At 36.0% G+C, this 20,273-nt stretch overlaps 1 protein-coding gene across 4 annotated transcripts; it reads left to right on the top strand.

The window, feature by feature from the left end:
• Positions 1-1,762: 1,762 nt before the first annotated feature.
• LOC128016512 (aryl hydrocarbon receptor nuclear translocator-like protein 1) lies at positions 1,763-19,746 on the top strand. Of its 4 annotated transcripts, XM_052601059.1 has the most exons (18): positions 1,763-2,548; positions 3,914-4,061; positions 9,805-9,825; positions 11,094-11,132; positions 12,847-12,873; positions 12,967-13,124; positions 13,764-13,843; positions 13,934-14,026; positions 14,124-14,241; positions 14,797-14,946; positions 15,037-15,283; positions 16,685-16,791; positions 16,878-17,028; positions 17,103-17,191; positions 17,439-17,535; positions 17,635-17,731; positions 18,543-18,636; positions 18,705-19,746. In XM_052601059.1, the coding sequence occupies exons 2-18, from the start codon at positions 3,922-3,924 to the stop codon at positions 18,854-18,856; spliced, it is 1,860 nt and encodes a 619-aa protein (XP_052457019.1). In that variant the 5' UTR covers positions 1,763-2,548; positions 3,914-3,921; the 3' UTR covers positions 18,857-19,746. The 4 variants fall into 4 exon arrangements, with proteins under 4 accessions (XP_052457019.1, XP_052457020.1, XP_052457018.1 ...); XM_052601060.1 differs by having other exon boundaries at positions 1,763-4,061; positions 17,445-17,535; XM_052601058.1 differs by having other exon boundaries at positions 1,763-4,061.
• The last annotated feature ends 527 nt before the right edge of the window (positions 19,747-20,273 follow it).

Below are 20,273 nucleotides of genomic sequence, written 5' to 3'. Positions count from 1 at the left end.
CATTTAGATCATTAAAATAGGGCCCTAAGTCTTTATTCTTAGGTATTTCAGAAAAGCTGTTTGTTAAAGAGGTGGGTATATAATTCAATGATGAAAGAATGGACTATTGATGTTATGCTCAACACGGAAGCTCCGAAGCTTGTATTAAAAAAGCAGCACACTGTGCATCAAAGCATTGTATTGGAGCTTGATTAGTTTTACCAAAAGCACGTGATCTATGAAATTTGAAGCTTAGTTCGTCTGAAAACCACATGACTGCTTAGTTCAAATGAAGTGAACCTCAGTGCATCCCCCCCCCCATTATCGTTATTAAATATTAAGCTCAAATGAACTTTGCCTATGAAATAACAGGACTTAGTAAAAATAGACAGATCGCTGATTCAATATATGAATTTGTTTAATTTATTTTACTTACTTTACTGCCAGTACACCAACACAATTTATACAAAATATATGGACAATTTTATACAATACAATAAAACAAAGAATCAGTTGTAGAACCAGATGTGAAACCAGGCAGCAGCTATAATAGAACACAGAAATTTGGAAAGTGTTATTAATTTTTATGACCACTAGACAGCCACAACATAAACCATGTTGAAAAGCTTAGAGAAGTGAATTTTTTCCCAATACAATTGTGCCTCAATTCGCTCCCATCACTAGAAAGCACTTAGCTTGGGCTTAACCAGTCCTTTGTTTGTTCTAGGTGCTGGCTAGTGAATGCTTAGTGAAGACTGGAACTGAAGACAGGTAAGTACCCAAGGAAGTAGCAGGGTAAGTCCTCATTTGTGCTGGGATGCTGAGAAATGTAGTTCACACTGGTCTGAGCTAGTGACTGGACTGGTGACTGGGGATAGTAAAATAGTACATCCATCAGTCATCACTTCCAGAATGAATTCAATGAGTCATCTTGTTAATGGTATAAATTAATTACAGCAATACAAGAAAATGTCATCATGAACAAGAACATGAACAACAACATCACTTTAGACCACGAAAATCCCAAAATGACATTTCCCTTACATTCAACTTCCAAAAGTACATTCATCTTTGCCATGTTACATTCATTTAGTTGATTACTGAAATGTGCAGTAATAACAAAAATATATATGGCATTAAAAGAAACACTAACACTGACAAACTACGCAATATCACATTCATAATCAAATGCGATTCATCTAATGAACAACACGATATAGTGCAGCTTGTCAGTGATCTTCCGCTCTGTGTATTAAATGTCGCTCGATCTAAAAGCATGTGATGGAGATTTACTAGTAGGCTATTAATCAAAGAACCGGCTTTACTGATGAGATGCACAAGACAATCAAATGCGAATTATTGTGTGGTACTTGTTTGTTGATAACAAAGTACAAAGTAGATGAGGAAAACTAAGATGCCAGGTGTATTCAAAGCGCTGCTGTTACTGTCTAGAGTGTGTGGAATGGTGCGCTGTGATTGGTTGAGCATATATATCACATTATGCAAAAAAAGCAGACTGGCGTTTGTCGGGGGTTGGAAAAAAAGGTATAAAATATGACCTAATAACTCGGCGAATATCGCATTTTGTGAAAAAATAAAAAATGTACTTTAAAAATACCGCCCATAAACAATACTGATTTTGGCGGAAACACAATTATTTTTTTTTAAATGGCATTTTTCGCATTTTGGAACCAAACTCTTCATATATATATATATATATATATATATATATATATACATACACACACATAGTATTTTAACTTAACTTCAGTTATGGGCTAAGTTAAAATGGTGGCTCAATTCTTTGATCCATAAAAAAAACTAGCTAGCTTAATGTGGTGTTATACATTGTTAAATGACCTATATGCATTATAAATATTTTTAGACCTGGATAAATTTGCTTAGATGTAATGGCCATTACATCTCTTATGTAAAACTATACTTTTGACAAACCAAAAACATTTTATAACCTGTTGAAAGTTCAGGAGGTTAACTCTTGAAACTTTGACTGCACGTTCATCTATAGAGCAATTTGTTTTATTAAATGTGAATGGTTCTTGCCTATTTGAGAATATGAGTGGTTTCCAGGGTGTTGCTACATTGTTGCAAATGTATTCTAGATGGTTACTAGGGCATTTTGGATGGTTGCTACAGTAGGTGGTCACTTACTGGCCAACTCCCAAGCCTCTATGATATTCTGGTCACATCTTTTTATATATTTTTTCAAAAATCTAATCTATTGTCCACCCGATGAAAATTGTATGTTTGATTGCTTAAGTCCTGCACAACAAGCAGCTAAATTTTGGATGTAATTTATTATTATTAAGTATTAGGCACGGGAATATATATTTTCTCATTTGACTTCCAGTTCCTCACAGATATTGTCATCGGGGTGCACGATGATTAAATGTAGAGAATTAATCAAGATGGCTTCAGTGCTTCTTATTACTGTCATAAGGCCATGACTTTTGACATGACATTACATAATCTTTGCCCTACTTTTCACCAGCTGACACTTGAACCATGTGACCTGACAGGTCCAGAGTGCCGTGAAACCCAATTAAACCTGGTATTGTAATATCCTGATCTCTCCATGCCATCAGCCACCCACATTCGATTATGTTTTGGCACAATCTGTTCTCTTTACAGTATCAAGTCAGACTGACACCTGTCTGCTTCTATTCACACCTGTAATTTACATCATGAAGCATACAGACAAGTTAGTAATATGACAAGTCTGTGACAGATGGATTCTGGGAATTTAGTGGCTTACAACAGTAATATGTAATAAAAAGATGTATCCTATTTTAAGATGAAAACTAGACTATGTTGAAAAGCTAAGCAATATCATAAGCGTCCACGTAATAGAGTTCATCTACAAATTAGGTAATCTGGGGGTAACGGGTTATGTCTCCTCACATAATGTGAAATAAAGCAGTTAGGATATTTACAGTATATCAAAATACAAATTCTGTATTTCTGTAATACAAAGAGTAGTTAAAGATTTTGTCTGTATATTATTAGCAATAGCAAATGTTTTGAAATAGAACAGGTTATTGAAAAAAATTAATACAAATAAAATGCCTTTGTGTTTTAAGTTGAGTAAAATATGTGTTACCTTTATTTAACAGTTTTTCTAGAAATTATGTGTGTTTAATAAAGTAAACCTAGGTTGCTTCAGTCATGAAATACTAACAAAATACTATTATTTGTTTGTTTACGTTCTACAAACCAATAAAGATTTCACAGCAGAAATCAATGCGTACCTATAGGTATTGGGTAGGATTAATGAATCTACTATAGCTTGTGCAGAATAAGGTATAAACTATCATAATAAAGTATAAAAACTATTTAAAAAAGTGTAAATGATCAGTCCGACGACAGAATGCATGTAAAATTATTTTGTATTTAAATACATTTAATCTTAGTATTTTTATTAGACTGCTGATTTCCTGTATCAACAAGTTTACAAAAATACTAAATACAAAAATAATGTATTTAAAAACAAAATAGTATTTCAAATACCTGTATTTGAAATACTGCCCATCCCTGCTGGAAATCAGCAATATATTCATTTTAGGCCATAACATTTCGTTTTATATTTTAAATGTAATCTGTTAATGTTAAAATTTTGTTTATTTTTTTAGATTAAAAAAAAATGTTTTCACTGTTTTGCTCAGACTTGCGTATAACATCCAGGAGTGGCTGTCTGCTCACTTACATCATCTTAAACTTTCTCTCTTGTCTGGGTTATGAAATGCTCGAGCTCTGTTAAGGTGGAGATTATATATCCTTCTTTACCACAACTTTCTTCTCTTGCAAAGGCTAGTTAAGTTTTTAAGTAGTTAAGAAATTGCAGAATTCTTTACATTTTTTTGTTACCATAACAGATTACAAGAAACTAAAGGGTTACATTTATGTTTGTGTTTTGCAGATGATATAATGGCAGACCAAAGAATGGACATCTCCTCCACGATGAATGAGTTCATGTCTCCCACTTCCACTGATCTGATCAACAGCTCAATGGTAATGCCGGGCATGGACTACACCCGCAACAGGAGGGGCAGCATCACCGACTATCAGTAAGAGCAAGTCCTAACAGATCCTCTTACTCTGTTCATATGGCACCATTCAAACGATTTGGGTCAGTAAAAAAAAAAAATAATAATAAAAAAAATAACTTTTATTCAGCAAGGATGCAGTAAAATTGATCATGTGACAGCAGAGACATTTATAATGGTACAAAAAAATCAATTTCAGATAAGTATTATTCTTTTGAATTTGGAAAATCTAGTAGAAGGTATCACATTCCCCAAAAAATGCATATTATGTTATAATGTATAATATTGTATATTTGTAATACTGTTTAATGTACAATATTTTACAATATGTAAGCGGTACAAAGAATGGCACAGAGTTGCATCCTTTTGATCTTTCTAAGATCGCTCTGATATCACTCTAAAACAAACATCACATATACAACTATGAATCCATAATTTAAAGCACAAACTTGATACTCTATTAGCAATAAGACTGAAATAATGTATTAATGAAATATGAACATATATACTTGACAATAAAGGGCTACTATTACTACTACTACTACTACTACTACTACTTCTAGGATATGACATATTGGACTCATATGATGATTTGGATTTGATAAAACTGTACACACATACATACACACACATACTGTACACACAGTGGGTATAGAAAAGAATCACCAGCCTGAAATGGAGACGGACACAGTTTTTGTTTTATCCAGCTGTATTTCCTCAGTGCAACTGATAACATTCAAGTGAAAGATATAACTCCAATATGTCAGAAAATAAATAAATAAATAAACATAATCACTGAGTTGGAAAATGGACCCCCCACCCCCCAAAAAAAAAAATTACTAAAAAGCTTTTCAATGGTGCTCAAAGCCATTTGACTTTCAACTGTGATCAGCTTATTTCGATCAGTTCAAGAGCTTTCCTGGAGCATTTCAGTCCTTGGTAGTGCAACTAAAGCAAACAATCAATTAAGGGTGGAGATGGATACAAAAGTAAAAATTCCAAATTCAAAGGCTTTATTAATGCCTTAGAAGCACATAGAAGCCTATTATTTAGAAGTTGAAGACATTTGGTACAACACAGACCCTCCCTGGAACAGGACGTCACTCCAAACTGGGCGAGGTGACCAAGAGGCCTACAGCTCTCGAGCAGTTGCAGGAATTTATGAAGAGTAGTCATTGTGTGCATGTGAAAACAGTAGCTCCGTTTACAATCACACTTTTTTTTGCAATTCTGACTGAGATAATTCTGATTTGACGGATTATTTTTGACTGTTTAAATAGGATGTTATATAAACCGATCTGGGCCCATATATATAAAGCTGCTATATAAAGTAAAATTTTTGTCTCAAGTGTGTCAAAATTCTAAGAATGATGTAATTTTACTCTTTTTCTTGGTCTTAAGAATAAGAGTGATTCATAAAGGTTCCTAAATGTTAATACTAGATCTCAGCTCCAAAAATTATTTAAGAGAACTGGAGAGGTCTCCTAACCTAGTTAGGAGTAAGAAGATGCAAGCAAAGAGGAGGAGAGACCGATTTCCTATGAATATATAAATGCTATGCTGTATTTCTTCCTCAATTCCCTGTCTTCCTGTCCGGTCTACCCCCTTGTCATATTGTATGTATGTATGTATGGACAGGTTGATGGCTAATTTCGCTGGTACTTGTGACTAGTGACAATAAAGGGCTACTACTACTACTACTACTACTACTATTGATTTCTAGCTGTGCCCTCTTTTGGAAGGCCAAACAAAGTAGCTTAGCTGTCACAATGAAACACACAGCATCTCCACAACATGGTGGTGGCAACAACAACAAAAAAAAAAAACAAAAAAAAAACAGCTTCTTTCTTTGCATGAACATTTGGGAGACGTTATGCAAATCTTCCCAAATCATGACGTAGGCATGTGGGGGTGTGTTAGAATGGACTGTTTTAGGTAGGAGTGGTTGACTCTTAACTTTTATAAAGAATATCTCTTTGGATTTGAGACTATAGTCTTTGCAGCTTTACAGATGTTCTTTATGCACCAAGAGCTTGTAACGCTCCAAAGAGAAAGGAACGATGTAAATCATATGACCCCTTTAAGGGTGAAGATGTTAAATTTCCTAGGCCAGACATCACTTTTGGCCACTACTATATGGCAGTTCCTTGACTTTCCAGCTAACCATCAAGCCATGCTGCAAATACAAGCCACTTTTGGCGCATTTCCACCGCAGGAACTTTACCCAGGAACTAGGGACTTTGGCCTGGTACTTGGTGTATTTCCACTGCAGGAACCAGGAACTAAATAAAGTTCCGGGTAAAAAAAATGCCCCTCAGAAAGTCCCTGCTGGCGAGGTGATACTTTTTCAAAGTTCAGGAACTTTGGCGCTAAACACCCTGATTGGTTGAGTTCATGCAGCATTGGTTGAGTTCAACCACCATTTATTCGGATCAACATTTTCAAATTATTACTGTTATTGTGTCATGAAATGTAATTTTAAACGTATTTCAGGCGAGAATGTAGTTGTTTAAAACTCAAATCTGTTGTTTATTTATAAAGACAGCGCCTATTTAAAAAATGTGTTTCGCCGATCTCTGAGACGGTGAGCTCCACACGATCAGTGGGAGCTCAGTGATCATCTATCTGCTGAGAAGCAGCCTCAGCTTGGATAGACCTTCTGATATGTGCCGCTGGCTCTGATGTCTCTTTAGTGGTTAAACACAAAATATAATTCAGCTGCGGGGTAAATCTAACAGGTTTTCTTTGGTCTGTATTCAATTTATCTATATGTTAAAATGAAAATAAAAAAGGCAAATTTATATAATATTTCGTTTCATTGTAATGGCTGCATATACACATATCCCTGAACTAAGTACATTTCTGCAGCTGTTATTATGCTTAAATGAAAACCAAAGGAGGCAGTGGTATTTGATATCCTATTTCGTTTTATTGTAAATATACAGGAAAATTACAGGATTCGCGTCGTCGCTGACATCACACTCCCCAGTCGAATGCACAAAGTCTGAACTAACTACCAATGATGCGCGTCCAAAATCAGCATCAATTTTTTACTTTGTACTTTGTATTTGAGAAACGCGCGTGGACCTACGTCACCAGTGTATTTGCCTAATCTTCCCGGTACTTTACACCGCGGTGGAAACGCAGAAAGCAACAGGTTTGGGGGGAAAAAAGCTCCTGGTACAAATGTTCCGGGTAATTTCGGTGGAAACGCGGCATTTGTGATTGTGACCTTTACTGGAGTTGTTGAAGCCATTGATGTTCACATCAGTGCTCCAAAAGTAAACAAGGAGATTTACCAATAGAAAATCATTTCAAAGCATCAGTAGCAATTTGTGATAATTTTGTACAATGCAAAGCATTAAAAAATATAGATTTAAATACTAAAATGTCGTGTGTCTTAACTAAATAGTTTTATGTTAATTACATTAAATGATTATTGTATACTACTATTGTTATTCAGAATTTTGGCATTTAAGTCAAATCAAAATCAAAATCAAAGACTATTCTTAATAGCATTTCTGATAAGTTTAATACATACGGCCCCTGGTGTTTACGTGTGCTGACCACCACTCCAATTTGGTGACATGCACAAACAAATTGTGAATCATTTAATCCTTGCGTTAGTTTGGCATTGTATTTATTTTAATCAAGCAACAGCGAGACTATGCGTTGTTGCTGCAAACTTTGGGAAGAAGGTGGGTGCAAGAAGCTGGCCTATTTGGTCATGGTGTTTTGCTACGAAGCATCAGTTTTCTACCCTCCCTCCTTGGAAGACCGAAGCATGTGGATGAAGGTGCATAACAACGACTGGTGGGAGTTTGATTTTGCCGCCACCACCATTTTGTATTCTGAGGACACACACCTGATACATCAAAACCAGGCATGCACAGAAGGACAGACACACAAAGTACTCAGATCAGCTCATTTAAAATTTAATTTAAATTTATCAGCTCATTTACATGGTGTAATTTTTCATTTGATTGGTTCAAGAAAAGGTTTATTCCATCTCTTTCAATCCAACTGAAAAATTTCAAATGGTTTGAGCATTTTTATTTCAATTAAGGTGTTTACACGGAGTATTTTCAGTCAAATTGGACTTTTAAACTGGTTATAATCAGAATACAATGCTTCATGTAAATGGAGATAGTATCACAAGTTTTCCACAAATGTGGCTTGTATTGGATTGTATTGGAGGGTTGCAAGAAAAAAGCCACTCCTCAAGAAAGGCCACATCTAGTAACGACTAAGCTTTGCCAAAATGCACATTGAAGTTTCTCAGGCAGATGAGACTAAAATTTTATCATTTGGCCTCAACACTAAACGATATGTCTTGCGGAAATCCAATGCAGCTCACTATCCAAATAACAGCATTCCTACAGTAAATCACGGAGGTGGTAATATCCTGTTCTGGGGCTGTTTCTCTAAAGCAGGGACTGGAGCACTTGTCAGAATAGAAGGAAAAATAAATAGGAGAAAATACCATCAAATCCTTGAGGACAATCTGCTGCCCTCTACCAGAAAGTTGTCAATGGGAAGACGGTTTACCTTCCAACATCACAATGACCCAAAGCACACAGCAAAACTGACACACAGTGATTGAAGAAGAAAGGTGAATGTCCTCGCATAGTCTCGTCAAAACCCAGACTCAAACTCTACTGAAAATCTGTGGAATGACTTTAAGACTGCATTTCACAAACTCTCACCATCAAACTGAACTGAACTTGAGCTGTTCTGCGAAGAAGAGTGTGCAAATATCGCAAAGTCTAGATGTCCGAAGTTAGTAGAGACACATCCCAACAGACTAAAGGCTGTAATTAATTGTGATTTAACAAAATACTGACACAAGGGGGTGATCCTTTTTCCAACTCTGTGATTCTGTTTTTTCTTTTTCTTTTTTTTTTTATAGATGTTGTTGTTATATCTTTCACTAAATGTTATAAGTTGCACTGAGGAAATACAGCTAGTTAAAACGGTGTCTGTCTTTATTTCAGGCTGCAAAGCAACAAAATGTGATTGTTTTAAAGGTGTGTGATTATTTTCTATACCCACTTTAAATGGTGAAATGCATGAGAAGATAATTGATGAATTAATGTGGATGAGACCACAAATAAAATCTGATGTAAACATTAAAATTGTGGGCAATCCATCACTCTCTGCTCTTGGATATAAAGTTTTTTAAACAATTAATCATCCATAACCATAAAATTATTTCACACAGTCTAATCATCATACTAATGTGTCCCTCTCATATGTAAATGGTGAGAAGCAGGAAACTAAAAACCCAGAATGCACTTGAATTGGAGTGGGGAGGGAACTTGGTGTTGATGGTCTCCACTTACATTCCTGATTTTGTACTTATCTGTCACAGAATTAAATTTTTCAGCTTTAAACCATTTCATCAACATTCTATGTTTTGTCATGATTTATCATATTCTATAGTTTTTAATGGATAGTCCACACAAAATGTATCCATTTACTCACCCTCAGGAAGCCTGTATAACTTTCTTTCTTCTGTGGAACACAAAGAAGGTATTTTGAAGAATGTTGGTAACCAAACATCAGTTCATCGGTTCCCACTGACTTAAATGGAATGGAATGGACAAAAAAAAAAAAATGCAATGGAAGTCAATGGGAATCAAAACTGTTTGGTTACCCACATTCTTCTAAATATTTTCTTTTAGGTACCACAGAAGAGAAGAAAATCATACAGGTTAGGAATATGCCTTTAATAAGATCATGTGAATTATGTTTCTTTTCACAGAATTGATGGATTTTCATTTGAGTAAGTATCAAAAAAAAACATGTAAATGATTATATCTATCTCTCTCTCTCTCTCTCTCTTTATATATATATATATATATATATATATATATATAATCACTGAAACACCATGATATTGTCAGAGTACCTTTTTTGTTTGTGTGTCTCTCTTTGAAGACAATCAATTTACTCATCGTATTAAAAAAGAAGAAAAAAAAGAAATATATCAACTTACCCTTTTGTTTATAAGAAAAATAAAAATGTTATCCTCTTAGATCTGAGACTTCATCCCAATCGCACAGTTTACACAATCCGGTGAGAGTGAATGGTCAGTGAGTATGGATGAAAACATGCCAACTGACAAAACTGTTCTTGTTTTAAGACAAATGCAGTCCAGCACCTTTGGTATCTGCATTCTAATCTCATGCAGAGAGAAGGAGCAAAGCGTTTTTAAGGGCAATTATTGTGCATAAATATTTGCAGAAATTACTTCTGTGAATCAGGTGCAAACATTGCACAAAAAGATAATAAACACTTTTTGCACAATTTAGTAAATTTATTCTAAGTGAAATCATCATCATCAGAATATCATGCATAGTAGCAGTTATTCTGTTATGTATAGCTGTAATTTTGAGGGTTTTTTTTAACAGTTACTTGTAATGAAGAGTTTTTCATCAAGGGAGGTTCATGATATTCTAATAAAACTGGCATATCCTTATAAAAAGTATCAAGTTATGCATTTATTTATTTTTTTTTACAAATAAGAATATGTAGTTGTATGTATTATATTATCCATCAAGTTAATATTTGAGGTCATAAATGTTTAGGTGAGTAAAAAGTCTGTTCTAATTAAAATAAAAAAATATTTATTTAACCAAGAGGAAAATACAATCTGTGGTAGAGGTTATCAGCGTCAAGGCCTCAGGAAAACAATGTGTAAAACTCCTCTAATTCTGGTCAGTTAGGAAACAAGACATTATGAAACAACCATACTGGAGCTGATGGTGCATGAGATCATATCAAGTCAGTGTACTTTTCACCATATTGTGGGATCCTTATCCTGCAATTACATTTAATGATGAGAAATTAATCAGATGTGTTCTTATCCTAGTCATTTATAGACAAGGAAGAGAGGAATTCATTTGTTATAAAGAGTACTTTTCATGTGGTTTTGAGAAATAATTTGCCCTTTTACTTGAAAATTAGGACATCTTCCCATTCAGATGACTTTATGAAGGTTGACTTGTGAACTATTTAAGCTAATGTATTTGTTTACTGTTCATTTTTAAGGGATAGTATGGACATAGACAAGGACAAACAACCTGGAAGGTAAATTAAATTATTGATTTGTGTACAGTATGACCTTTGGTGAATTTGAAAGTTCTGAAAGTTGGCAAAGAGAACACAGTCAAACAAGTGAGACAATAATATATTCTTTGTCACCGCAGTGTTACACATCTGTGAGTGGGGAAATATGTGAATCTTTGCTTTCAGTATCTGGTCTGACCACATTTTGCAGCGATAAGTTTCTTGTAACTGCTGATCAGTCCCACACAACGGCTTGATTTTAGCCCATTCCTCAGTACAGTATTGGCAGGTTTCATTCTCTGAACTGCTTGCTTCAGGTCCTTCCACAACATTTTGATTGGATTAAGGTCCTGACTTTGAACTGACCATTCCAAAACATCAAACTTTGTTCTTCTTGAACAATTCTTTGGTAGAACGACTTGTGTGCTTGAGGTTGTTGTCTTGCTGCCTGACCCACTTTCTCTTGAGATTCAGTTTTCAGACAGATGTTCTTTTAGAATTTGCTGGTATAACTCAGAATTCATTGTTCCATCAATGATGGCAAGTCCTAGCCCAGATGCAGCAAAACAGGCTCAAACTATGATACTAACACCACCATGTTTCACAGATGGCATAAGGTTCTTTTGCTGGAATGCAGTGTTTACCTTTCTCCAAACATAGCACTTCTCATTTAACCCCCCTTTTTTCTATTTTTGTCTCATCCACCACCAAACATTTCTTCAGTAGCCCTCTGGCTTCTTGTCCACATGATCTGTAGCAAAATGCAGACCAGCAGCAGTGTTCAAAAACCAACAAGAGAAAGGTCTGGGGTTTTTGCAACCTCACAGTCTATTACATGTCTTGTTTAACAGTGGTCTTGAATTTCCTCCATCTGTCTTAACTTTGGATTTGTGGAGTCCAAACTCTTTACAGATGGTTTTGTAACATTTTCCAGCCCAATGAGCAATATCATCTATGATATTTGTTCATTCTATGATTCACTTCCACAAACATGATAAGACTTTGAAAGATCCCTGTTCTTTAAATGAAACAGGACAGGGAATGACACCCCACAGATTCCAATCACCAATAGATGGACTTCAAATTAACTGCTAATATTAAAGATTCACATACTTTTGCCACTTACATATTTGTAATATTGGATTGGATTTGAATAAATGACAAAAGTATATATTTTATCTCATTTGTTTGATTGGATCTTTTTGTTAACTTTCAGTATTTGTGTGAAAATCTGATGATCCTTTGGGTCATATTTATGCAGAAATATAGAAAATTCTGGAGGGTTCACAGATTTTCAAACTCCACTGTGTGTGTATGATACATTTTCAAGATTAAATGGTAAAACTTTATTTTTAAGGATCAATTCTCACTATTAACTAGCTGCTTATTAGCATACATATTACTAGCATTTTGGTTTACTAGCATTTTAGTTTATTAGTACTTATAAAGCACAAATTGATGCCTTATTCTGCATGTGCATATTCTAGATCATTTAACTCGATCAAATACCTAAACTTAACAACTACCTTAATAACTATTAATGAGCAGCAAATTAGTTGTTTATTGAGGGAAAACTCTTAATTAACAGTCAATATGTGTTCCCTAATCTACAGTGTTACATATTAAATGGTTATTAGTTATTCCACCTGTGACTGTATCTGATTATCTGGTGTTCATACTTGGGCTAAATGATTAATTATCTCTCAGACGTTAAACTGTTTTTTTCTCTCAACAGGTTCGATCAGCAGATTAAGAATGCAAGGTGCTGTAATCCAGAGCATTTATATATGCTGTTGTTGATCCTATGCATTTTCTTCCAAGTGTATCATTATTTGGGACTCTTGGTCATCAACAGGGAGGCTCACAGTCAGATAGAAAAGAGACGAAGAGACAAGATGAACATCTTTATTGATCAGCTGGCTTCATTAGTGCCTACCTGCAATGCCATGTCCCGCAAGCTGGACAAACTCACGGTGCTGCGCATGGCGGTCCAGCATATGAAAACACTTCGAGGTGAGATTCACACTTTCATTCTCTGCAGAGCTTTTTAATGTCATACCCTTTATACTAGAGATGTGCACTCATGTTATTTTGTAGTTGAATACTGTACCTGTACATAAAAAAGTATGACATGTACATCTCAAACATTATATCACCAATAATGGAAGCAAAACAGTTTAATTTAACAATCTGTGGACATGATGAAGAAAACAAAACTTTCAATGCTTTTGCATTTGCTCCCTGAGCAAATAATATAAATTGAGTTTTTAATAATAACTGTATTTTGCAATATGCAGTACTTTTATGAGAGAATGCAAAAGTTTTGCAAACAAACACAAAGTTTCACAAAAGTTTTGCAAAGTGAACACACTTGGGAATGAAAAGTTTTGTGATGATATGATATCATTTTTCCTTTTCCAAAAGCGTGCCATTACATGAATGTCACATATAAACATTGCCACCCAATGCATTCTGTTGTAACAGCGAAATCTAGGAAGGATTTAGCGTGAAAGCATATTTCATTGGTTCCTACAGCAAGTGATTCATGTACTTCACATTATGTTTTGTCTATTTGAATTATTGGTTCACAAGTACTCGCAAGAAGTTCGTTGATTACTTGTACAAATGCTTATTTTATACTGTCTTGTTAAGGTGCTGCAAACCCTTATACTGAAGCTAACTACAAGCCAGCCTTTTTATCAGAAGATGAGCTGAAGCACTTAATATTAAGGGTAGGTGACCTACAGAAATGAATCTTTTTGTGTTATTGCTGAGTGACAAACCCTGGCTGTGACTCACTGGTGATTCATTTTCCATCTCAGGCTGCTGACGGTTTTCTGTTCGTTGTGGGCTGTGATCGGGGAAAGATCCTTTTTGTGTCAGAGTCTGTCTACAAAAATTTAAATTACCGTCAGGTAAGGCCTTCTAATGCTACTATGATTCACCAGTCGGCTTATACGGATCATCAGACTGAAGTGACTCACTATATCGCCTGCTCTCTTTGTCTCACAGAATGACCTGATTGGCCAGAGTTTGTTTGATTATTTGCATCCTAAAGACATTGCAAAAGTCAAAGAGCAGCTATCATCTTCCGACACAGCCCCACGTGAAAGACTCATCGATGCTAAAAGTAAGTTAGCACGTGCTAATAAATACACCATTATGCAGAAAAACTTTAAAGGTTGGAATACACTGTATGATTTTTATATTTTTCCATTTTAAAAGTCTAGCTTTTTTTTGCATTATTCATACTGCTGACTTTGTAAATGCTGGGCATCATGCACTAAATGACTGAGGATCTCACACTACCAGATTTGCAAGTCATTCCAAACAACAAACTCACACAGAAACATGTCAGTTGTTGCTTAGAGACACATGACAAATGAAAACAATTTGTGTTCTAAAATCAGCTCATATTATCAAGTATGTCTGACATCCTCTGACTGGATGGAATCATAGTTAAAAAAAAACTAAAATGTTCCCATCATACAATACAGTATATAATTTAATGTGAAATCTATCCACTCTATCTAAAACCTGCAGACTCGCTCTGACTCGTCCAGACTGCAAAATGGGCAAAAAAATCTTGGGGCAAAAAGTAGTGAATACCAGCCTTTATTCACTTAAATTTCATTGGTTGTATTAGTTTTTGAACTTATCTTACAATACATTGTTATTTTCTCAGCTGGGCTCCCAGTAAGGACAGACATTGCCCCTAGTCCCTCCAGACTGTGCTCGGGGGCCCGACGCTCCTTCTTCTGCAGAATGAAGTGCAACAGACCCCTTGTCAAAATGGAAGACAAAGATTTCCCATCAACTTGCTCCAAAAAGAAAGGTAAATCACTTCTTTAATTTACTTTACACATTGTTCAATATTCAAAGACAGTGTTTCATTGCCATAACTTTTGATTTCTTCTCCCTGCAGCCGATCGCAAGAGCTTCTGCACCATCCACAGCACTGGCTATCTGAAGAGCTGGCCGCCCACAAAGATGGGCTTAGATGAAGACAATGAGCCTGATAATGAAGGCTGTAATCTCAGCTGCTTAGTGGCCATTGGCCGAGTACATCCTCATATTATCCCACAACCCATAAATGCAGACATCCGGGTGAAGCCCACAGAGTATGTCTCACGCCATGCCATTGATGGGAAGTTTGTCTTTGTGGACCAAAGGCAAGTGGTAGCCATCGGGTGCCTTGAAATGCAGTTTCAGTTTGAAAGCGTGGTCACATTTACCATTTTGCAAACTAGATCCAGGCCTTTTCAATGGGAATCAGCACTAAACTCACAGCGCCAACCAATAGCAAGACTCTTGGTTCAAAAGTGACCTCTATATGTGGATGAGATTTTTAATTTAACAAGCAAAACTAAAGACCCTCAGTGGGAGTGGCACTCATTCTGGAAGTGTTTACTCACCACCACTTATTGAAATTACAACATTTTCCATTAAGAGGCTGTTTGGAAAGCGTTTTTTTTTTTTTTTTTTTTTTTATGGTTGGTTGGTTTGTTAGTAAGCTGCCAAGAATAGCTTTGGATATTTTGCTTTCCTTCTCATAGCAATGGTAAATGTGAGCACACCTTAACTTGCTTCAGTAACCTTAAACAATGCCAGTGCACTACAAAATGTGACATGCTTGAATAATATGGTATAATTTTCCAGACTCTTAATTACATTAGTGTAAGTATAAGCAAACTGTTAGGTAAAATTGATTATTGGTTGGTAGAGATTTGTTTTGTCTACTGATGGATAAACTGACTTGGATTAAACGTTTGGTGTCTATGCTGACTGTATGACCAATCTTTATCATGGCAGCTTATTTGGTTTTGTGAGCACAATGCAAGTCAATATACAGATGCAGCCATGGTGCAGACAGACATAATGTCACAGTCCGGCTAGAAATATAGGGCACATAGTGCACCTAAAAATACAATGGCAAAAACACTGTATTTTATATCTTTTATATGTGGAGTCTTAAAGTTTGCGTATGTGGTCTTAAAGTCTACTGCTAAACATACTGTTTTTGCTTAATCCAGAAAAAAATTAAGTATAATGGGGACTTCATTGTTTGAGAAACATTGCACTCAAAATGAGAGGCAGATCTAAATGTGAGCTTGCAGTCGATTGTAAGAAAGAGAGCAGTAGAAAGAAAAGTAGAACATTTCATTTGAAGCAAAATTATTTGAAAATTAGTTTTTTTTACGGGGAACTATTTTGGCAGTAATTTGCATGCCGTGACTGGTGCATCATGGGTAATGTAGATTATCGACAAAAGCATATACTATTGATTGACAACATCAGAGATCACAACAGGTCTGTCTTTAAAAGGTCGAGTTATAATTTAAAATAAATTTAATTTAATAATTGGAGTTTTTGATTCTGGAACCCAGCTCTTGAACTCTATATGACACCAAAGAGAATTCTGCTGTTGCAGAAATTATCTGCAAAACGTATACTTTATATTGAACATTAGAGAGAGAAAATTGTAAGTTTGCAAGTTATTACTACCTGCTTGCAAGCACTGTAAAAACACTTGCTTTCTTCTGTATTTGACAGATGCCTCTGTTTCATTTTAGGGCCACAGCCATTCTAGCCTATCTACCTCAAGAGCTGCTGGGCACGTCGTTCTATGAGTATTTCCATCAGGATGACATCGGACATCTCACTGAATGCCATAGACAGGGTAATAGTAGAGCGATGCTCTCCATAAAGTGCAGCATGGCCAGATCTCTGGTGCTGACCTCGCGATCTGTATGTCTCTGTTTGCAGTGCTGCAGATGAGAGAGAAGATCAACACCAGCTGTTACAAGTTCAAGATTAAAGATGGCTCTTTTATAACTTTAAGAAGTTGCTGGTTCAGTTTCATGAACCCTTGGACCAAAGAAGTAGAGTACATTGTCTCGACTAATACAGTCGTCTCGTGAGTGAACAAAATCTGCAGTGATGGGATTGCCATATGTTTAGCTTACTAACTTGAAATGGCTGTGTTTTCAGAGACAGTTCTCTTGATGGAGCAGAGCCTGGTTATCTTCAGCTCACTGCCTCACTCCAGAGTATGCACAGCGTCCTTACAGCTGGTGATGGTAGGCAGATCTCATTTAATCTTCATACCCTACAGAACAAAACACAAGTGACTGTTAAAGAATGGCCTAACCAGACACAAAAAAGTTGCGACAAGTCATTTTTCAGTTCAATATCACAGCCAACAAGTTATTTTAAATTGCAATCATGTTTGACAGTGTTATTGTTTTTACTGTAAATGCAGCCTTGGTGAGTATTAGAGACCTTTCAGAAACTTTGTGATGAACCTTTCCTGTTGTTCTGCTGCAGGCTCAGGGAAGACTGTCCCTGGAATCCCTGGTGGCACGAGACCCGGAGCAGGAAAGATCGGCCGCATGATCGCTGAGGAAGTGATGGAGATACAAAGGTATGCTGATCGGTTTATAAAATGCAGAATAACCTGCGTTTGAGTCATGATCTTGATGACCTTGCCGCTGGTTTTACCTTTCACTGATATGATTGACAGGATAAGAGGCTCATCCCCCTCTAGTTGTGGCTCAAGTCCCCTCAACATCACCAACAGCACACCCCCTCCTGACACATCCTCGCTGGAGGGCAGGAAGGTAACTTTTGTGCTTCAGTATAGGATTCTGTGATTCCTATGATGTAGGAATCACAGAATCAGTCATAAAAATAGAGTTTAGAGTATAACGAGGAATGTCATGTATTTAGGAAATAGATCAAAAGTAGGACTATACACTTAATTGAATATATGTATATCTATATATATCTATATATATATATATATATATATATATATATATATATATATATATATATATATATATGTTGAAATGTTGTTAAATTGTACGTTTCGTAATTTCGTTTAATTAGACATGCTTTTTTTGATAATGATTAAAATTATAAAAACACAGACAAGGGCCTTAAAACTATTATTATTATTTATTTATTTTTGTAAAAAAAAATAAAAAATAACTGACATTATTTTACTAAATTTAATAATAATAATAAATAAATAAAACAACAATATATATATATATATATATATATATATTTTTTTTTTTTTACATCTGCCAACACAGATGTACATCTCAGATGTGTTTTTTTTTTCTTCAGATAAATACAAATTAGATATTTAGGAGAAACTGATTCATCCACACATGAAGTTACCTTCAAGTTCACTTGGCTGTTTTTGAAGCGCTTTTGAAACTTTCCGGTTAATATAAAAAATACAATTTGTGTTCATCTTAAGAACAAAAGTCATAGTAACATGAGTGTGAGTAAATGATGTGAGAATTCATTTTTGGATGGAGTATGCCTTAAGGTTCATGTACAAAAAATTCATGTAATACTACATTTACGTGCTAATACTAATTGTAATAGCATCTGATTACATTTTTTCTAACTGCTTAGATTTCAAATGGTGGAACTCCAGACATCCCTTCAGCAGGGATGGTGTCGGCTCAGAACAGCACAGGATATCCGTACTCTAACAGCTCGATTCTAAGTAAGTTTATAATCTGATTTGTCTGTGTTGCTTTTGAAATGGTTCACAATACTGTCTCTGATCCGTAGGTGATAATTCCCACATCGGTATCGGAGACCTCATGGATGAGCCGGGCTCCAGCAGTGATGAGGCTGCCATGGCGATCATCATGAGCCTGCTGGAGGCGGATGCAGGTCTGGGAGGTCCCGTGGACTTCAGTGACCTGCCCTGGCCGCTGTGAGACCGTCACCCATCATGTGTACAATCCATCTCCATCTTTTTGGTGACATTGCATTTGTTTTTGTCAGTGACTCAGGAAGCTGCACCCACAGCCAATTCTTATTGGTCCTCAACCTCATTCCACAGCTTTATATTCAAATGTGCCAAACATAGACTTAAAAAAAAAAAAAAAGATGGATGACACATCTCCACTTTCCTCTACTATGAAAAGTGAAGCCAAAACATCCCATTGTTGCCACTGTCATCTTGCAAACACGACATGATTCTGAGACAGATTTTGCATAGTAGTGATTGATTTGGAGCCCGTGTTTGCACAGTACTGATCGTGAGGTGGTATCAAAGTTCCCGCAAATTCCCCCAGACCCAATCACAGTCTCATGCTCATGACTCCAAACATTTAAACATATTTTGGTGTGATAAAAAAGATCTGAAATGATAGAAACTATCTTTGGGAAAAGTTTATTTTAAGTATAATTTAATTTCTTTTTTTTGGCTTAAGTCCCATTCGTTTACATTGAGTGGGCGGGGTTTATGACCTCTACTGCAGCCACCCATCTTAACTTTTCAGAACGTGTGCGGCAAACTTGGTGTCAAATAGATGATATTGTCACCATTTTACTTTAATTGAGGACAAAAACTGGTTTATAGCACCTGATTGGGACACAATCTTCAATCGCACAGCATCTTGCGACACACCATTATCATTGCTTGTACAATAACTAAGGATATCGTTTCAGTCTACAGAATAGAGCACTTAATGCCAAACAACTAAATGTAACAAATCCTGTTGAGCTTACAGATTTATATAAATATCCACCACCTCAGCATTTCTGATCTTTTTTTTGTGTTTCTGCATATTTTTACTAATTAAATTTTGGTGATCCATGTGAATTGTAGCCTGTTTCCTGTTCTTAGGTGACAGGAGGGGCACTCAGTGTGGTCTTCTGGTGCTGTAGCCCATCTCCTTCATGGTTCATTATGTTGCGCATTCAGAGATGTCATTCTGCATACCTCATTTGCAAAAAAGTGGTCATTTGAATGAAAGTTGCCTTTCAATTAGCTCCAACCAGTCTGGCCATTCTCCTCTGACATCAACAAGGCATTTTTGCCCACAGAACAGAAACTCGCTGTATGTTTTCTCTTTTTTGGACCATTTTCAATAATCCCTAGAGCAGGGATAGGCAACTCCGGTCCTGGAGGGAGTTTAGCTCCAACCCTAATTAAACACACCTGAACAAGGCAATCAGTGTTTTCGGGATTACTAGATAGATACATGCAGGTGAGTTTATATGAGGGCTAAAGATAAACTAGTGGCCCTCCAGGCAGTTGCCTATCCCTGCCCTAAAGAATGCTGTGCATGAAAATCTAAGTAGATCAGCAGTTTCTGAAATTTTTAGATCAGCATCCAAACAATGAAT

The sequence above is a fragment of the Carassius gibelio genome, chromosome A7 (assembly GCF_023724105.1).
Source record: "Carassius gibelio isolate Cgi1373 ecotype wild population from Czech Republic chromosome A7, carGib1.2-hapl.c, whole genome shotgun sequence".
Classification (NCBI taxonomy): Eukaryota; Metazoa; Chordata; class Actinopteri; order Cypriniformes; family Cyprinidae; genus Carassius; species Carassius gibelio.
This window is presented reverse-complemented; position numbering and strand designations above follow the sequence as displayed.

Excerpts from the sequence above, each read along its gene's own strand:
- LOC128016512 (XM_052601059.1), top strand. The coding sequence starts at position 3,922 with ATGGCAGACCAAAGAATGGACATCTCCTCCACGATGAATGAGTTCATG. Across the intron at positions 11,133-12,846 it reads AAGGACAAACAACCTGGAAG|GTTCGATCAGCAGATTAAGA; the intron begins GTAAATTAAATT and ends TTCTCTCAACAG. Across the intron at positions 14,947-15,036 it reads AACTTGCTCCAAAAAGAAAG|CCGATCGCAAGAGCTTCTGC; the intron begins GTAAATCACTTC and ends TTCTCCCTGCAG.